Raw genomic sequence first — 21,226 nt, 5'->3', positions numbered from 1 at the left:
AATCCCTGTACCAGAAGGAGACATTCCTACATGGGAGGGGGGGGGGGGGGTGTTCCGGCGCAGGAACACCTCCTAAAAGTGGCTGACTGAAATATACAAGATTTCACTTTGTCACTTTTGGGCTCATGCTGTGTCAAAACCCTGCACTACCTTGAAGCAGGTGTAAGGATTGACACAGCAGTCTGAGCATAGGGCCCCCAGAGTATTGCTGGAGATACGTTCCACTTGCAACATAACTCAAACAAAGCACCACCTTTACAGCACAGAAACATCACATATATGTGTCATTTTTGTCCCATGGTACACCGCATTGTAAATACAGCACATCCATGGTGGTGGTGTCACGGAGCACAATAACTGACATATTCCTGGGGATATGCCAGTTATTGTATATGTGCCCATTAGTGTTTTAATGTAGTGAATGGATTACTACTTGCCAATGAATGAGTCACTATAAAACTAAAACAACAGTGACAGAGTGTTTGGTGGAAGTGTAAGGATACAAACTGGTAAATTGAACGTATAAAAGACAAATTGCAAGTACATAGAAGACTGCATACATCATCTATAAGGGTTTGAAGCAGTCTATGCCCTAAGGCCTATTTCAATGCATGACTACTTAGGTAGTGACTGGATGATAACAGTTCTGCAAGGAAAGAGCCTGATTATATTTATAACAGCCTCGGTTTTACAACAGTATACAGATAAACACATACTGCTGAATGGCTCACTACAATATTGAAACACTAGTGTGAGAATGTTTGCTGGAAGTATAAGGATACACATTGAGGAATTGAACGTATAAAACATTAAGTTTACTGGTGCATAGAACAATGCATGCACAATCTATAGAGGTTTAAAACAGCCTATGGACTAAGTCCTATTTTAATCCATGAGTATCTAGATACTGACTGGATCATTACACTTCTGCAAAGAAAGTTCCTCACTAAATTTATTACAGCTTCAGTATTACCACAGTACAATGGAAAAGAACATACTGCTGACTGGCTCACTACAATACTAAAATAGCAGTGTCAGAGTGTTTGGAAGAAGTCTAAGGATACAAACTGGGGAATTGAAGGCATAAAACACAAGTTTACAGATGCATACAAGACTGCATGTATACTTCATATACGGATTTTAAGCAATCCATACCCTCAGACCCACTTTGCATAGTTTAAATCAATACAAACATTTAAAGAATATATAACTGAATCTATAAGTGCTTCACTTTTAGTACAATAAATACATTAGTAGATAGTGCTCAAACCTTTGTTATTATTAAACAATATATTTATTATATTATCATCTCCTAATTTAACACACATTCCAATAGAAGTTCATCAGATATGTCATACAGACCAATTCCCTCATTAGCAATTTCTGAATTATTTTGTTCTAAACTTTTGACATCATTTAATACTTCAAGAAATTCTCCATCCAAGCTTTCCTCTTCGAAATCACACATCATGTCTCCAGCACTAATTTCCTCTTCTTCACTCTCATTGCCTGTGACAGATACGATTAGTTCTTCAATTATACTGAAGGAAATATCCAAAATGTCCTCAGTATGAGGCTGTTCTCTTTCCATAATTTTTCCTTTATGTTCTTGCTCCTTGTATAAAAATATAAACAGTTAATGTTATCACTTTTCGTAATATATAATACAAAACTACAGTTTTCACCTATTTTGGCCTCCCAAAAATACAATGTAAATACTATTATCTAATAACATTCCATTAGTAGAGTTTTAGTCCTTTGCAAAGTTATATAAATCTATTTAATAATAAGGATATCCTATTCTTAGCTTTTCTTAAATTTTGAAAAAAGTCACTCCTTATGACTATAGGAAAAGACTCAGGCTGATATAGTAAAATACACAACTAAAAAATAGAGAATATGTCTATTCACCTTACCCATTCCAAAATATTAAATATGTTTTACTGAAATGCAAATGATACTATTCATTGTCCAGAATAACACTGTGTATCTGTGTATATTTAGACATCATTATCACACTACTTTGTGAATACTTCAATTGTTTACTCTATCTCTATTCCTCATCTATAACTTAGTCTAACCCTACTAATTACCTGCCCCTTCGACATTCGAACTAGCCTCCCCTTTAGTATTTATCTGCAACCTTGTAGCTTGCGGTTCTTTATTTTTTTCACTGCTTATACCCTATAATTACTTAACATTCATTAACCTAGCCCTCCCAGTTTATTGTCTAATTTGTATACTATTAATTTCCTTGTGTTCTTCTACTAACCTTTCTTTATGCAGTTGCTTGTTATCTATTCTATCAATCCTTGAATATCTTGTGTTTTTCACTAATGTTCCTTCTTAAGTCAAAAGTCTGTCTAGTATTCCTTACTCAATGTGTTCTTTTCCCTTAAGACCTTGCTTAACACGAATGTTATCGTTTCTTGTTTTAACTTATAGAAAATACAGTGACTGAATACATTCAATATTGTCTATAATGTCAGGTAAGTTTACTTTCTCACTAACTTGTCATACAACGTTCTTTAACTCTCTAAGAAATATTTGCACTTTCTCTTCAGGAATGTCTAAGGAGCAATTGAAAATGAGTTTAAACTCCGGAACGTCTTCGGTGAAGTGCGCACTCGTAGGTGAGCGCGCGCCTCATCAAGGATTCCCCACAAGTCTGTGGTAAATGACTAGAACACTACCGCGTCTTTCAGCCGCGGCCCGTGCAGGGAGTTGCGGTGGGGCAGGCAGGCGGGGCGGGGGAGGAGCAGGGTGGGGGTGATAAACAACAGAATCTGGATGATTGCAGGTAAGTAAACAATTAAATTAATAAAACAAATTTTGTTCCGTGCCCTGCATCAAAGGCTCAACAAAGACCATCAAAGATTTTGACCTTGGGGATCATTGTAAATTCCCCTAAGCAGTCCTACGGGATCAGGAAGTCCTATAGCAAATAGCAAACATTTCCAATCAATCTACACACTCAATCTACACACATATACAAATAAATAAAAAATCACATTTATTCCCACATTATATTAAAAAAGAAACACACGTTTATATTGCTTGAACTTTTGCACCCTTTACAACTGACACAACTTTCAACCCTTCCCCCATTCCACAACGTGCCAGTTACCATAGAAACACTTCAGGAAACACCTAATTCAGCTCACAGGTGAAAAGTTCATCATACATTGTTGCAAATTAAAACAGCAAGTATGCTTGAGTTAAGAATATACCAGCTTATCTTATGTAACATTCTGTTCTATCAGTTTTTCTTAACCAATTAAAATAAGGCTTTTAAAAAACAGAAACATGCACCCTAGTTTTCTGTAAAATGTTGTCAAACAACCAATCATTTCTTTTCTTTTTTCAAAACTGCATGTTGTCCACCATTTTAGAAAATTTTTACTTTTCAAACTGCCATTTCATTTACAGAGACCATCAGAGTGCATCCAGACCTCTCTTCCAAATGCTTACAGTGTGGATTGTGGGACACAAATACATTTTCTGGAGTCAAAGGTACGCACAACAGAAAAGAATTCACAAAGACCTACGTTTACCAAATGTAGACATTAAATGGATTGGACAGAGAGGATTAAAGTGGCATCAATTGATGTCATTGGTGAAATCCTTTTTACATCTCCAACACCCTGACCTCATAATTGTGCACTGTGGTGGCAATGACCTAGGCACTTTGACTGGGGTAGGTCTGGAAATGCTTATGAAGGACACCTTTAGAGAATTGATGGCACTTTTCCCCCAAACTGCCTTTGTCTATTCTAATATATGCCAAAGGCAGAAATGGAACTGGTCCAACCACTATTGACCACAGATTGAAAAAGCTAGGAAACATGTGAATAAATCTGTCTCTGCCTTTCTCCGAGACTATCGAATAGGGTCCATCTACCACAACAATTTGCGTTTCAATATGCATGACATCTATAGGAGAGATGGTGTACATTTTACAGATGAGGGGAGCAGAGTCTTCCTCATAAACGTAAGACTCTGCATCGGTACTTACTTGCAGGTACTAAAATCTCCCAATAAACACAAGGGCTCTTTTTAGAGCCACCCAACATTTAAAACATAAACTTGATAAATATCTAAAATTATTTGTATTTTTCTTTCTTACGTACGCTTACTGGACGACTTCCAATATTCCAGCTGCACTTCGTCCATACATGCTTGGTACGCGTATAATAAATCTACCATATAAAAAAATAGCCTTTATCACTAATTTTTTATAATTCCCGAGGACCCCATCTCCTGACGCTCAAATCTAACTTTGCGGATCGTGGAAACAGCCCCAATGCCTCCGCAATCCCAGCCGGCTCCCCACTTCCTGCGGGAGCAGGCATTGCTATTCCTCACAGAGAGCAGCTTACATGCTTCCATTCTAATTTCAAAGATGATTTTAACAGTTTCTTATTTATAAAATAATATAGTACTGCACGCTAAAACAGAAAAGTCAGCACATTTATGATAGAATACAAATTAAAAAAATATATATACTTCTACACTCAACAAACTCAAAAGCAGAGTATACAGTTTAATTTAAAAGCACCCTACCACAACTAGTTTTTGAAACGCATTGTACAATAAAGTGCGTCACATAATAGGCTACATACATGCTGACTCTATAACGTCACATAGAAAAAAGAAGGCCACTCTTACGGTACTAGGAAAACACAACAAAAGTACAAGTCCCAAACTTCCATTGTAGTGATTTCTTAGTTGCAGGTCTAGTTGTCAGATCGACACACACACTCCCTCATGGCTGGTTACACCCACACCACACCCATCCAGCGCATTCGTCACTACACACGTGACCCTATCTATAAACAAGCATTTGCAATGCAATATGTCTCGCATTGCGAAAGTTTGAGCTATTGGTATTGTAAATGACACATTTTTTATTTATGTGTTGTTTTTGAAAATAGCAAAATTAATAGCTTTGTCATTTACAATGCCAATAGTTTTAACTTTCGCAAATGTGACACCTGTAGCATTTGTAATGCAATATGTGTTGTATTTACGTGACTTACATGTAGTAATATTACAAATAACAATGGCTTTACAGAGCACAATTTCTTTAAAAATGGCCACACATTTCCTTTTCGAGAGGGCCCGTGGACATACATGTTTTGTGAACATAACATTTAAATTGTCTGCTGCAGTAAGCGCCTCATGGTGATCGTCTCTTGAAAAATCAAATCTACACAAAAATTATTGAAAATAAAGATATGTTGCTTCCTTTCTTCTAATTTTAAGACATATCAATTGTATCACATATGTCTTGCTGTCCCTTTTTTATTTTTATATGTACCTATTTTTTTTAAGTGCCCCCACAAGTTGTCTTTTTCTCCAAAGGTCAAAAACATGGCGTCTCGTATTTCTTTAGAAAACAAATACTAGTTGAAAGCTTGGACAAAGGAGCGCATGAGAGCAAGGAGCTTTCGGAGGGTCTGATCCCCTATCATTTACATGCCTACAATGTGACCTTTGACGGCCATTTAACTCTGTCCTTCACACAGCCCCTTCCGCACATCTCTGTCTTCGCACCAGTGACTGGGAGGGAGGTCTGGACAGGATAAAAACTGAAGGGGGAGGGGAGGGGAGGGGCATGTTTACCAAGGTAAACAATTACCGTCCTTTGCAGTAGCCCATCAACCACCAGCTGTAAGAAAAACAAACACTGCCTACACCATGTGAAACTTTGTAAATGTGTTAGATGTCACCCCTCTCTTCACCATGGTACAATCTGGGGTACAACTGCTGTAAATTCAGGGTTCAGTGTCAGTCAGGGTTATAACTCAGCACCTTGTTCAAGCAGCAAGACAAAAGGCAATGACAGTGCAAGTTAGAACGAATTCTAACAGGGGATGCAGAGATACGTCTACACTGTGGCACGTGGCAGCATGCGCCATAGCATGCTGTGGGATAGCAAACCTCTTCACACAGGATGAAAGCATGCGAAACGGAAAGCAGAATCATACCAGCAAATGCACCTGGAAATGCCAAAGGGTGCTCATGCCAACCAGGGCTGGCCCTTGCTCGGGTTGCTCCTGGTCAAAAACTAATTTGGCGCCGAAGTGGCAGATGGTGAATAAAGTGGGGTAGTAGGAACCCCTGTTGTGTTCACAGGTCAGCGCCCGTCTGATGGCATCAGAGCAGTGATTGGCCTCTGAACACAAACATTTCCACACCTCCCCATCTCACCTGACTTACTCTCAGCTTAGATAAGATGTTTGTTTCCAGGAGAGCAGTATTGGTGTGGACGGTAGGGGGTGGCATGTTGCAAACATCGCATGTGGCATGTAAGCCTGGCCTTAATGCAGACAGCTCCGTGCTCCTCTCTGAAGCTTGTTGGGCTGGGCCCAGCTCCCCCACACCAAATTCCTTTCCTTTTACAAACCCTTGCGCCTGAAAATGCAATATGGAGTTCTGATGCTACTGCTTATGCATATAAAGGTGAGCGCTAATGCTAACCTTATGCTGATGAACGTGCGAGATAGAGCTAATGCTAAGGCTTATGCTCCTGAAAAAGACATAACAAGAGAACTCTAACCCATATGCTATTGAAGATGCCTTGGAGGGCTAATTCGTATGATCCTGAAAATGCATGGTGTTCTTTTATTGCTCAGTACCCTTAAAATAACAAGGGGTGCTAATGCTACCCGCTATGCGTCTGAGATGCCACGGAGTGCTAATGCTTCCCGTTATGCATAGCAGAAGCCAGGCAGCATTCATTGGGACATGGGCGGGGCCTGCAAAAGAAACAGGAAGGAACTGCCGGGAGAACGTCCGGAACCCTGCACGCTGAATGCTGGCATGGCACCAGAAGCAACACCAGGCTCCCGAGTGCCGAGACTGACCTGCTGGCTGCCGACGGAGAGAGGGACACGCCGAAAGAGCCCGGTGAGAGGGGAGTGGGGGGGGGCCTGGGTGTGCGTGTGTGTGCGCGCACGTGTGTCTGTGTGTCCGTGTGTCTGTCTGTGCGTGTGTCTGTCTGTGTGTGTGTGTGTGTGTGTGTATGCGTGTGTGTGTGTTTGTGTGTGTGTGTGCGCGCGTGTGTGTCTCTGTGTATGTGTTATCCGCTTCTTGGAAATGTGGGACAGGAGATGTGCACGGCGTGTGGGTGAACCTGCGTGCTCCCATGGGAGAATCCTCTGCGCGTGCCCATCCCCTGTCTCACATTCCCAGGACGTGAGTAACAATAGATGCTTTGCTGGACACAGTGCTTCGCACTGCTACACCAGCTTGACCTAAAAAGACGGAGCGCACGTGTTGTACGCCATTTTAGAGTTGTTCCCAAAGCACTGAACAAGTGGCCCACTACTACATGCGTGGCCTCTAGGGTCACTGAGTTAGTAGTGCCCGAAGCACTGAGCGGGTCAAGAACCTGCGATGATGATGATGATGGGAGCACGAGTATGTCGTTAGCCATAGAGATATCAGGACTCAGCACATATATGAGACGTCTTTGTTGGAGTTCATGACTACATCATGAAGAAACTGTTGTTTCCCCAAAAGGTGAGCAGTGACACTTGAGTACGCATCAGAAGGAGTCAAAGGGTTGTAGCTGACTACATACAAAAATGCGACTTAATATTTTACACGAACGCACTCCTATATAATGTATTAATTTATATGTATAATTTTTTTTCGCAATAGCACTAACATTTTTATAATCGCTGAAATGTCCAGAATATATTCACAATACAAACAGGGACATATTATTATAAATGCTGTTAAAATTATCGCCGTTTTATCGGCAGGAAACTGCCAATAAAACAGCGATAATCGGCTTGATAATTCGCCCTTGTTAATTCCCATAGAAGCCCATGTTAACACCAGAACATGGGCTTCTATGGGAATTAACAAGGGCGAATTATCAAGCTCATTATCGCCGTTTTATCAGCAGTTTCCTGCCGATAAAACGGCGATAATTTTATCACCGGTTCTTGATAATATGCCCCCTGGTACGTACAAATATGACAATGAACATCTATAAAACCGCGATATTATCTAACTCCAAATTAATTTAGCAACAATTATCAATCATAACATATTTCTTTTAATTCCTTTTAGGTTTAAAGTATTTTATTCATCACAACACATAAGGACAAACAGACAACTCAGGAATATATAGCAGGGCGGAAAAGCCGGTGTCTAAGAGCGCTATCAACAGTCGACAGTCCACGGATCACGCCCGTTCAGAAACAGAAGGCACCTGTCGTCTCAGCATGTTATGACATTTCCCGTGGAACCCCCCCACCCAACAATCCCTCCCAACATCCAAACCCCCAACACCCACCCCCACTCCCACCCCACGTCCAGTGCACAGTCCCTTACCGCGGCACACATCCGAGTCACAATACCAAGGAGGATAAGTCCAAAGTGAGATCACGGGGCAGATTTCTCCGGGATCGGCAGCCGCAGAAGGCGGAGATATTTGGGGCAGGTAAGTTCCCTAAATTCAGTAAGCAACAGGGAGTGAAACGGTTGCCAGAGCTCCCCAAACTGGTCCACATCACCCGCCACTGTGAGGGACATTTTCTCCATACCCAACACATGCCACAACCTGTGAAGCCAGCCAGTGATAGACGGTATTGTAGCAGTGTGCCAGTGAATTAAGATGTTCTGGACAGTGGAACCTAATGCTATCGCTATCTGCCTGCCCCTGCAAGAACGGAGAGGATACATTAGATCATTGGGAAGTCCCAACAAGGTATAGGCAGGGAAGCGTGGCAATTCAATTTCAAAGTGAGAATCAATTTCATCTAACACCTCCTTCCAGTAAGGTTCCAGGAGCAGGCAGTCCCATAGTATGTGCGTTAGAGTACCTCGGTGCCCACATCCCCTCCAGCATGTGTCATCTTTGCTACGATCAAACTCATGTACTCGCTCAGGTGTATAATACCAGTAGGTGGAGACTTTAGTCAGCGTATCTGTGAGCCCCATGTGGTAAGCTGAGTGCTGTGCTCTATAGGATATGTGTTCCCACTCTCTAAGGCTCAGTGTCCTCCCCAACTCCCTTTCCCAACGCTCTCTCCCAGGGTGATAAAGGTGTGTCGCTGGCGGCTGTAGTAGTTTGTACAAGTCGGTAATCAGTTTGGAGTCAGAGGTCCGCGTCATGAGCCAACGTTCCTAGGGGGGGAAAAGCCGATCGGCCGTCTCTCTCACTTGCGGCTGGAGAGCCCAGTGGCGAGCCTGCATATAATGAAGTCGTTCCGTCTCCGGGAGGGAGAACTCCTGACGGAGCTGGGGAAAAGGGACTACCCCCTCCGGGCCATAAAGGTGACATAAGGATCTACACCCCTCCTGACGCCACCTCGTAAAGGCCCCCCTCTCCATCCCTGGGGTAAAGTCCGGGTTGTCCACCAGCGGAGTAAGCGGTGACGGAAACGTAGTGAGGCCACGCAAAATGTTGGTAGCATCCCACACTCGCAGGGGTACCCTCGTGACAAAGGAGGCGTAAAGGTTTTTGGGCCGATGAGGACGACGCAGGAACGGGACCTCCTGCAGGGGTCTCCCCGCCACCGCCTGGTCCTGAAAGAGCCAATGCTTATCAGACTCCCACTTACTCCACTCCACAAGATAACGCAACTGAGTAGCCTGAAAGTATTTGTGAAAATCTGGGATACCCAACCCACCAACCTCCGGGGCCAGCAGCGAGAGAGCCCTACGCATTCTAGGCTTCTTACCCTGCCAGACAAACCGAGAAACGTCCGCCTGCAGTTGCGAGATCCATCCCATGGGCGGTTGGAGTGGCAGGGCCCTAAAAAGGTACAGCACCTGAGGCAAGACCGTCATTTTGACAGCAGCTATTCTGCCAAGCCAGGAAAAGATGCCTCGGTTCCACCGGCCCAATTCCTCCCTAATCTTGGCACCCAGGGCCGGGTAGTTCGCTGATACTATAGCCGGTATGGTAGGAGCAATCTGGATCCCCAGATATGGGACCGCTCCCGAAGACCAGAGCATGGGAAACCGCTGTTCCAGACAGGCTCTAGTGTCCGGCTCGAGGGAGACATCCAGCGCCACCGACTTCCCCATGTTCATCTTGAACCCTGACACCGCTCCAAAAGAGGCCAATTCCTCCATGCACGCCGGTAGAGCCATGCGGGGCCTATCAATGGATAGAATAACATCGTCAGCGTAGAGGCTGATAGCGTGTGTGAAGCCTCCCATCCGGATGCCGGTCACCATCGGGTTATCGCGCATCCGCTGGGCTAACGGCTCCATGTAGAGCGCAAAAAGCAGGGGCGAGAGCGGGCAGCCCTGCCTGGTGCCACGTTCGATAGCAAAAGAGTCAGAAGCGAGCCCGTTGACACGGACCACCGCCGACGGGCGACAGTAACAATTAAGAACCATGGAGCGGAATTTCCCTCCTATACCCGCTTTCATAAGCACCCGCTCCAGATAAGGCCAATGGACCCGGTCAAATGCCTTTTCTGCATCCACCGCCAACATCATCCGTTCTCCCGGAATCCGGGAGGCCTTCTCCAATAGGTGGACAATTCGTTTTGTATTGTCCACCGTCTGTCTCCCGGGGACAAAACCCGCCTGGTCAGGATCGACGAGCCCCGGCAAGTGGAGAGCCAATCTAGCGGCCAGGATCCCCGTATACAGCTTCAGGTCAATATTCAGAAGGGAGATCGGCCTATATGACCCGCATTGCTTCGGGTCCTTGCCGGGCTTGGGGATAACCGAGACCGTGGCCCGGAGTAGATCGGGCGGAATGGCGCCGGGTTCCGCAAAAGAATTGAAAAGGCGCGTCAGGATGGGGGCAAAAGACGTGCAAAATGTCTTATAATAAAGCGCAATGTAGCCATCCGGACCCGGAGTCTTGCCATGTTTAAGTCTGGCAATAGCGGAGACCACCTCCTCAATCCGAATGTCTCTGTCTAAATGATCCGCCTGCAAAGGGTCTAAAGAGGGCAATGGGACCGAGTCCAAATAAGCGTCCATGGCTACCTCATCCGGGGGGTCCCCCGTATAGAGCTCCTCGTAAAAACCGCGGAAGACAGCTGCTATTCGAGCGTCCTCAGTTTCCAATTGCCCCGTTGGGTCAGAGACCTCTTTAACGAGCTGGGACTGCCTCGCTACTCGGAGCCTATTCGCCAACAACCTGCCACAGCGGTCCCCCCCAGTGTAGAAGGTGTGACGCAGCCGCAATGCCGCATACTCCGCCCGGTCAAGGTCCAGGGCCTCCAGGAGCTTCCTAGCCTCCTTGAGCTGCCGCCAAATCCGGGGAGCCCCCTTCCTGCGATGGATCAGTTCAAGCTCCCTAACCCGATCCGTAAGTTCATCTCTCTTGGCCTGCCGCACTTTATTATCCGCTGAGGAAATCGCTATGAATTCCCCTCTGATAACGGCTTTCATGGCTGCCCATTGCGTGGCCCGGCTAGTGTCCGTATTATCATTATGGGATTGAAATTCTTGAATCACCTTCTCAATGCGAGCCACCACCTCCTTCCTGTGCAGCAGTGTGTCACGAAGGCGCCACGTCCAAGGGCGGGGAGCCGTCGGAGGCACACTCAGCAGGACCTCCACCGGGGCATGGTCTGAAAGGGATATCACTCCTATCTCCGATCCCGAGGCCAGCGCTTTTACCGGAGAGGTAACCAAAAGGTGATCCAACCGCGCGTACGTCTTATGGGCATGGGAGTAATACGAATATTCCCTATCCGTCGGGTGTAGATGTCGCCACAGATCAAGGAGGTCCACCTCCTCCAGCTGAGCTCTACGGTCCGCGGATAGCTCTCCGACTTGAGGGGAGCGTTGCGCCGACCTATCCAGTGCGGAGTCAAAGACAATATTGAAGTCCCCCCCGAGTATGATGTGCCTATCCTGGGTAGCGGTGACCTCCTCGATTGCCGCCTGCAGAAAGCGATCCTGCCGTTCATTGGGACTGTACAGGGACCCGATCGTAAATAGAAGACCCCCTATCCTAAACCGATAAGCCAATAGTCTACCCTTTTGTTCGGTGAATTTGTGGAGAATCTCCCCCTGGAAGTGCCGTGCCACCAGAATCGCCACCCCAGCCGTTATAGTGGTGCAAGAGGAAAAGAATTGTGAAGGGAATTTATGCGATCGGAGCCTGTGTGTGTCCTGTGATAATAAGTGCGTCTCCTGGAGGAGACAGATATCTGCCTGGGTATTCTCCAAGAGCGAAAGGACAGCCCGCCTCTTAACGGGATTATTCAGACCCCGAACATTCAGGGTCACGACCTTACACGTGGCAGGAGGCATGAGCAGCGGCATAGCAGAAAGCAACAAGGCCCCCCATCAGCAAGGCTGGGAGGACAAAAGCGTTACTCGGCACGGTGTGCAGTAAAGCATAGAGCAAAGAGCAGGGACATAAAAAGCAACCAATGTTGTGCATACTGATGAGCAGACAAACCACCCAAGAACTCCCAGCCCGCCAAAAGTTTCGCACACATCCCCCCACACCATTCCAATTTGCGCTGAAATCAATTGGACAAGCCAGTCTACAAATGCTATAGTCAAGCGGAAGCAAACCAAAAAACACAGGCAATGCCAGGATGACTAAAACCCCCCATGTGCACTGGACGACCCCCCCTCCCCACCTCCAACTCCCAGCCCCCCCAACTGTCCCCCGTCTTCCCCAACAACCACCCCTCCCCCAGTCCCCTCCCGCAACTGGGACTGGCTCAACAACCCCAACCCCACCCCCTCTCACCCCCCCAAGACCCCATAAACCCAGTGTCCCAGTCCGGTCCTAATCGGACAAGCCTGCGGAAAGTCAAACAAGTGGACGTCCAGCCACTACGCACCTCTCCGTTCCCCCCTCCCCCCTAGACCCCCAAACCTGCAGCTCCATGATAGCGATGTCGATCTCCCCCCGGAGTTCACTCAAGCTGTCAGCGCCACCACAGCCGCTGCAGGAGCATCGGCCCCGTCCTGCGTAGCAGCACCCAACTCCGCCTGGACCGCAGGAGAGTCTGGCCGTGTCGAGGAAGCAGATGATTGTCGGCCGGGGATCGTCTGCCATCCATCTCTGGTGATACGGCCCCGGCGGGGCGTGTGAGCTCCGTCCTCTGTAGCGGTGATCCCCAGCACCCCACACGTCTCTTGAAGGGAGCGCAACTGATGCAAAGTGCCATTCCACCTAAAAATGAGCCGGAAAGGGTGTCCCCAAGAGTACTGAGTGCCATGCTCTCTGAGAAAGTCTGTCGCAATTTTAAAAGCTTTGCGCTTCTGTAGGGTGGTTGCGGCCAGGTCCTGATAAAGAGCTACCCGGTGGCCCCGGAACTCCAGGGAGGGTCTTCTCCGAGCTTCCCGCAGTATCCGCTCCTTCAGGGGATAGTCCGGCAAGAAGGCCAAGATGTCGGGAGGGGGCGCCGAAGCCCGCCGCTGCAGGCCCACTCTGTGCGCCCTATCAATCCGGATAGGAAAGTCAGCCGACTCCCCAGCACCTCTCGGAACAGCTCCCCGAGGTATGCCGCCACATCGTCCCCCTCCTCTCGGGACGGAATTCCCCGGACCCGGATGTTGTTTCTCCTGGAGCGGTTTTCAAGGTCCTCCGTGTGCGATTGCAGATCAAGGTGCTGTTCCCGGAGTCGGATGACCTCCTGCTGCAACTGTGTGATTTCTTCGTCTCCAGCATGGCCCGCTTCTTCCACCGTGGACACTCTGTCACCTAGACCGTCCACCTCCCTCCGTATCTCACGGACCTCACCTGCGACCTCCTGCTTGAGCGTTTGAAAGTCTTCCCTCAGTGAGCTGAAAAGGGATTCCAGGAAGGACCTCGTAACTGGTGGTTCTCCTCCACTCGCTCCTTGGGAACCACTCGGGGGAGACGGAGATGGCTGTCCCCGGTCCTGTCTTGTATTGCTCCGATTCAGCATCTCCGGCAACGTGCGGTCTCCCTTCCGAGTCCCTCTGTTCTGCGACATGATGGCCACTGAGGTGTTCCTCCTGGAAATCCAATAGTCCAACCCCCGGTGCAGCTCAGAAACCGAGCCGGCGGTTTCCCACGCCGTCCCACTAATGACCTATGGGGCCGAACCGCCCCACCGATAAAGCAGGAACTGCGGCGGGACCAGCGGTCCGATCCCCCAGCGAATGGCCGCCCTCCAGGGCCCTCAGCACCAATCAGCCCGGCACTGCTCTTTTCTCCCGCTCCACAAGCTCTGCGGCCTCGGGCTCAGCGTCACCAGCGCCACTGGGGGATCTCCCTCCAAGCTAGGCCACTGCAGGCCCTCAGGGACCGTGCGGAGGTCGCGGTAATGTCCGGTCGGCCCTCTCGTCTTCTCACAGGCAGGGGTGAGCACCCTGGCCGCCCCGGGGCCGGCCGACCCAAAGCGCCGCCAGGGGTCCCCCCGAAGGAAGGGTCCGTCCCAGCTCTCCACCGGTGGCCAGGTTCAATGGCGGCTAGAAACTCAGCAGCCCAGCTCCCGATCTCTCGTGGCCCCAAGGGGTACCGGCCGCAACTCCCTCCTCCGGTGTCCCCCAGCTGTCTGACTCACCGCGGGGCTCTCTGTCGACCCAGGAGATCAGCTCCGTGCTCCGCAATCCCGACCGGTGGGCCGGGGGGCCACCTCTGTGCAGCGTCGCCGAAGTCTGGGACGCAGGCCGAAGCCACGGCCTCGCGTAATGAGAGGCCCCAAGTCCGGCACCTCTCCTCCCTCACCACCGCCTCTGCCGATCCACGCTCTGAAGGGGTGCCGCAGGGCCAGGCAGGAACGCCCGGGTCTGGCAGGTAAGGCCCACAGCTCTTCCTGACCCACCTAGTGGCCGCCAAAGTAGTCGAGGCCCGGGACCCGGACCTGAGCCCCGGCCTCGCGTGAAGTCCGATACCGGCCAGAGTCGGAACTCTATGTCTCCGGGTCAGGCAGCCCAGGCCCCCGGTACGTGCAGCAGTGATAGGCGTAGATATACGGGGCCGGCGGGTAGGGTCAGCGATTCCGCCACTATCACCCGGGCCGACGTCCAAGCCCGGGCAGGGTCCGCCTCTTCACCAGGCCGTGTGCTAGGCCCCACTCGCTCTACACAGCGGCGCCGTGTTCGGAATCAGTCAAGCGCCCTGAAAGGCGTCAGCGGTCCCTCAGCCGCTACTCCGTGGCTACTCACCCCCGCTCTGTGAATTGCAGCGTCCCGGGGGGAGAATCAGCGCGTTCACAGCAGGATTAGGGTCCAGGGACGGCGGAGCTCACATTGAGTGCGACCACTCAGCCCGCCATCTTGGCCACGCCCCCCTTTTAATTCCTTTTAGATGTACAACTTCACAATGGATCATGTAACAATGACGACGGCAATAGCACAAGGTGAGCAAAGAAGCTTGTTTCTGAAACAACAACTTATCTGTAAAAGGAGACAATCTATAGTATGCAGCAGGCGTGCAAAACACACATTGGGCTAACAAGGCTTCAGCTATGATGACATACCTTCCTGCGCCCACACACAGTCGCACCCAAGTACGTCACAGGTCTTTTAAAGACATTTTGCTTGTTAATGAAGCTTTGATAACCCCCCCCGCTTACAGCCCCTGCAGCTCCACTATTCTTTTTGTTTGAACTTAAGCCCCCCCTCCCCGAAAATGTTGACTGTGGTTGCGCCTCTGGCTTCCCGTACACCCCCCAGTCGTGTGTGTGTCTCCAACGTTTTAAAGTTCTTTTTCCTCTTTCTCTTTCTTACTCTCTCACATTGTTTCTCTTCCTTTTTTAAAGTTTTCGATGATACTATCTCCACTCTGCTTTATACAACCTTATCTGAATTCAAGTAGTTAACTATCTTGATTACAGTGAATTCTTCTTCCACACGTACAGCACCATCAACAGTCTGACAAACAGATCTACAAGCTTATTACGCCACTTTTCTGTCACTTTTAACATGGGGAAAGTGACGCAAGGAGCTTGTAAATCTGCGTCTAACTTTTCAAGAAAAACTCTCAACTCCAAACTCTGAGACTCAATGGGCTGCAACAGTCTAAGTACGGAATATTAAAAACCACATTAAAATTCCCTCTTGACAGTAGTTTTGCAACTCAGTTTACGATGATTAATCAAAATGTCCTTTTGTTTCCTTCACCAAAAATCCTTCAGAAGCAATCACGGCCTATCAAGCAGCAGCAATGGAATTCTCTGCAACGTATTGAATATACTTTGACGTATAGAAGAAGAGTTCAAGTCAAGTTGTGAAGTCCGATGGCCGCACTGTTTATACAAGGTAAGCACAGCAGCCTACATCTACAATGCCTTCATAGCAATGCATTAGAAATAAGTTGCAGTATTTACAATCCTGTTGTGCCACTTTTGCGTCAGTAACGCAGTAGGCACTTCCATATAGACACCATTTGAACGCGGCACTATAACAACTGAAATGTACCAGGCACACTGCACTCGTAAAACCGTAGTGTTACCTTTATTTGTGAAAGGAGAGAATGCGTAGTGTGCAGCAGCTTCTCTCTGTCAAACCTCTAATTACCTCCGAGCAGTGATAACAGACAGGTTACAACAGTCTGACAAACAGATCTACAAGCTTATTATGCCACTTTTGAGTCACTTTTAACTTGGGTAAAGTGACGCAAGGAGCTCACTTTTTCAAGAAAAAAATCTCCACTCCAGACTCTGCGAGACAGTTTTAATGTTCTTTTCTCTCTCTTTCTCTCTCTCACTCTCTGTGACATAATTTCTCTTTCTCTCTTAAACTGATAGACACTTCTGTCTACTTGCACATGTAGAAGAACAGCTCAACTCAAGTTGTGAATTCAACTGGCCGAAGCGTTTGGCCGCAGTGTTTATACAACGGTAAGCACAGAGGCCTAGAACCACAAAGCCTTCATTGCAAACCATTAGAAATAAGTCTGCATCTTTACAATCCCGTTGTGGCACTTTTGCGTCAGTAACGCAGTTGGCACTTCCATATAGACACCACTTGAACACGCCAATATAACAAGTGAAATGTACCAGGCACACTGCACACGTAAAACCCTAGTGTTACCTTTATTTCTGAAAGCAGAGAATCTGTAGTGTGCAGCAGCTTCTCTGTCTAAAATGAATAATTTCCTCCGAGCAGTGACAACAGATAGGTTACAACAGTCTGACAAACAGATCTACAAACTTATTATGCCACTTTTCTATCACTTTTAACATGGGGAAAGTGAAGCAAGGAGCTTGTAAATCTACGTCTGACTTTTCAAGAAAAAATGTCAACTTCAGACTCTGCGAGACAGTTTTAATGTTGTTTTTTCTCTTTCTCTCTCTCACTCTCTGTGACATCATTTCTCTTTCTATCTTAAACTTATAGACACTGCTGTCTGCTTGGACGTGTAGAAGAATTGTTCGAAAGAAAATGTGAATTCAACTGGCCGAAGTGTTTGGCCGCAGTGTTTATACAACTGTAAGCACAGAGGCCTAGATCTACAAAGCCTTCATTGCAATGCATTAGAAATAAGTCCGCATCTTTACAATCCCGTTGTGCTACTGTTCTGTCAGTAACGCAGTAGGCCCTTCCATATAGACACCACTTAAAGGCGGCAATATAACAGAAGAATTGTACCAGGCACACTGCACACGTAAAACCGTAGAGTTACCTTGACTTGTAATGCTTCAGCTCATTTACTCACATCTACATAATTGTAAACTCTAATTTTTGTTTTTGTTTTGCAGATTACCAATCAGACATCTTTTGGAGTTCATTTCACAATTTGTTTATAATATTGTTCTTTTTTAAAGTTATTTTTCTAGTTGCTTATAATATAGTTATAATTACGTTTCGTTTACAGTAATTATTTTAATAAAAGTTAATTAAAAAAACTACATACTGCTTTTATTTTGTGGGGGTGGGGGGTATGACGGTCCACAATAAAAATAGTGTTGAAATACTATAGTAAGATGTTCAAGACTATATTGAAAACTACTGAGTTATATGTCCTCTGGATAGACTACAACTTACAAAAGAAATCTAAATAATACAAAACAATGTGTACCACATTTACAAACCTCATGCCACATTTTCCCGTGCAAATGTTACCCCCCCCACAAAATTAAATGTGTGGACCTCAATCATGCCCCTCAAACCACAGAAACAATCACCCCACAAAGAGTTCTATATAGTATGAGGAGCTGTGTGGCCCTCCGCCTACTGCCCTGGAGTCCACGACGCCCATACCCAGTTGCTGCAGTGTCCTGGGGGGAACAGCCATTACAATGCGGTCATAAGCACGCGTGATCGTCACCACAAAGTCACTAGCATGCATATAGCTTTACCACGCATGCCTTTACCACGCATGCTTTTAAAACTACTATGCATTTACCACGCATGATAAATACATATTCTTAATAATGTCTTTGTGTTGACGGTCACGCGTTGTAATGGCTGTGGCTTACGTCCTTCAAATGAGTTTTTACATATACGTGTGCCCAAGTCTGATAACATCAGAGGCCAAGGGCAAACACCGTGGTGTCTGTGGTAGGAAATCTCATCGATCACAGAGAAAATAGGAGGACGGTAAAATGAAAGTAACATATATAATAAAAAGAACGGAGGAAAACTACTAAAATGGCGGTGGACGGAGTATAACTTCAGAGGCCAAGGACAAACACCGTGGTGCCTGTGGCAGGAAATCTCATCGATCACAGAGAAAATAGGAGGACGGTTAAATGAAAGTAACAGATATAATAAAAATTACAGTGAAAAACTACTAAAATGGCGGTGGACAGAGTACGTACTCAACGTTTGGCACCTCAGCACTACATTTCAAATAAATATAGATAAAGTATGATTATTAATATATTACAAAAGTACAGCAGCGGATGACACACACGATCCGCGAAAAGAAAGGGGCAAATTTAATATCTGAAATAAAGAAAAGTTTGCTTGTTGAATTTGAAGAAAAAGAAAAAAACGTGGGCTTCGAAACGAGGCTGCGCATGCGTAGAGAGTACAACTGCTGCACAAAAACAAACTGAAAGTTTTACATACTATCATAGAAATATACCTTTTTTTTTAAACCAGTAAACTTAGGTGCATATTATCAAGGACCGGTGTTAAAATTATCGCCGTTTTATCAGCAGGAAATTATATATATATATCAATCCGAAAAGTGGACTGACACCAGGGGAACCTGCATCATAACATCGTCAGCAGAGGTTTCAAAAGTGGCTGGCACCACAACAGGACAAATATCCACCACCCACTGAAGGGTTTTAAAACAGTTTCAAATCGGACGCTGGCTACACTACAGGTACCAGAATGCTGCTAACAAACGGAAGTGATTCCTAATGGGCGGAGCTATTCAGAGCTATGTAAAATTTGAAAATCTTACCTGCAGTAAACCAGCGAACTGAATTGGTGGCAGGCGCAACCCTTGAAAAAGTTTCCAGCAGAAACGAAACATGTCGGCAAAAACGCTTTGTCCTGTTACCCTGCACGAATAAATGGTTAAAGGCAAGTTTTGTGGCGACTCATCTTTCTCCCGTGGGAGATACCCTGTTGTAATAAATATCAGCGTGGTTCAGCTGAAGAGGTACGCACAACGGAACGAAGCGCCATGCAGCCCCGCACCTGAACCTTCTTTGCCAAACACCGTCACACGGATTAGGGGTCTGCGGTGCTCCCGGGGACTGGACTCCGGTATCCGGCCCCCAGTCAATCCGAAAAGTGGACTGACACCAGGGGAACCTGCATCATAACATCGTCAGCAGAGGTTTCAAAAGTGGCTGGCACCACAACAGGACAAATATCCACCACCCACTGAAGGGTTTTAAAACAGTTTCAAATCGGACGCTGGCTACACTACAGGTACCAGAATGCTGCTAACAAACGGAAGTGATTCCTAATGGGCGGAGCTATTCAGAGCTATGTAAAATTTGAAAATCTTACCTGCAGTAAACCAGCGAACTGAATTGGTGGCAGGCGCAACCCTTGAAAAAGTTTCCAGCAGAAACGAAACATGTCGGCAAAAACGCTTTGTCCTGTTACCCTGCACGAATAAATGGTTAAAGGCAAGTTTTGTGGCGACTCATCTTTCTCCCGTGGGAGATACCCTGTTGTAATAAATATCAGCGTGGTTCAGCTGAAGAGGTACACACAACGGAACGAAGCGCCATGCAGCCCCGCACCTGAACCTTCTTTGCCAAACACCGTCACACGGATTAGGGGTCTGCGGTGCTCCCGGGGACTGGACTCCGGTATCCGGCCCCCAGTCAATCCGAAAAGTGGACTGACACCAGGGGAACCTGCATCATAACATCTTCAGCAGAGGTTTCAAAAGTGGCTGGCATCACAACAGGACAAATATCCACCACCCACTGAAGGGTTTTAAAACAGTTTCAAATCGGACGCTGGCTACACTACAGGTACCAGAATGCTGCTAACAAATGGAAGTGATTCCTAATGGGCGGAGCTATTCAGCGCTATGTAAAATTTGAAAATCTTACCTGCAGTAAACCAGCGAACTGAATTGGTGGCAGGCGCAACCCTTGAAAAAGTTTCCAGCAGAAACGAAACATGTCGGCAAAAACGCTTTGTCCTGTTACCCTGCATGAATAAATGGTTAAAGGCAAGTTTTGTGGCGACTCATCTTTCTCCCGTGGGAGATACCCTGTTGTAATAAATATCAGCGTGGTTCAGCTGAAGAGGTACGCACAACGGAACGAAGCGCCATGCAGCCCCGCACCTGAACCTTCTTTGCCAAACACCGTCACACGGATTAGGGGTCTGCGGTGCTCCCGGGGACTGGACTTCGGTATCCGGCCCCCAGTCAATCCGAAAAGTGGACTGACACCAGGGGAACCTGCATCATAACATCGTCAGCAGAGGTTTCAAAAGTGGCTGGCACCACAACAGGACAAATATCCACCACCCACTGAAGGGTTTTAAAACAGTTTCAAATCGGACGCTGGCTACACTACAGGTACCAGAATGCTGCTAACAAACGGAAGTGATTCCTTATGGGCGGAGCTATTCAGAGCTATGTAAAATTTGTAAATCTTACCTGCAGTAAACCAGCGAACTGAATTGGTGGCAGGCGCAACCCTTGAAAAAGTTTCCAGCAGAAACGAAACATGTCGGCAAAAACGCCTTGTCCTGTTACCCTGCACGAATAAATGGTTAAAGGCAAGTTTTGTGGCGACTCATCTTTCTCCCGTGGGAGATACCCTGTTGTAATAAATATCAGCGTGGTTCAGCTGAAGAGGTACGCACAACGGAACGAAGCGCCATGCAGCCCCGCACCTGAACCTTCTTTGCCAAACACCGTCAC

General features: G+C 47.0%; 1 protein-coding gene across 3 annotated transcripts in view; it reads right to left on the bottom strand.

The window, feature by feature from the left end:
- Positions 1 to 795: 795 nt before the first annotated feature.
- The window catches only part of LOC147678018 (uncharacterized), a 167,450-nt gene continuing 147,019 nt past the window's right edge, over positions 796 to 21,226 (bottom strand). Inside the window, exon 9 of one of the 3 annotated variants that reach the window (XR_015302476.1) lies at positions 796 to 1,615. Coding sequence is in view for 1 of the 3 variants with exons in the window: in XM_086945900.1 (XP_086802026.1) it covers positions 1,602 to 1,615 (14 nt within the window). In the remaining 2 variants the exon portion in view is untranslated. The remainder of the gene's footprint in view (positions 1,616 to 21,226) is intronic. The other 2 variants (XM_086945900.1, XM_086945898.1) reach the window with 2 other exon arrangements.

Source organism: Lissotriton vulgaris, chromosome 12 (genome assembly GCF_964263255.1).
Source record: "Lissotriton vulgaris chromosome 12, aLisVul1.2, whole genome shotgun sequence".
In the NCBI taxonomy this organism is placed as follows: domain Eukaryota; kingdom Metazoa; phylum Chordata; class Amphibia; order Caudata; family Salamandridae; genus Lissotriton; species Lissotriton vulgaris.
This window is presented reverse-complemented; position numbering and strand designations above follow the sequence as displayed.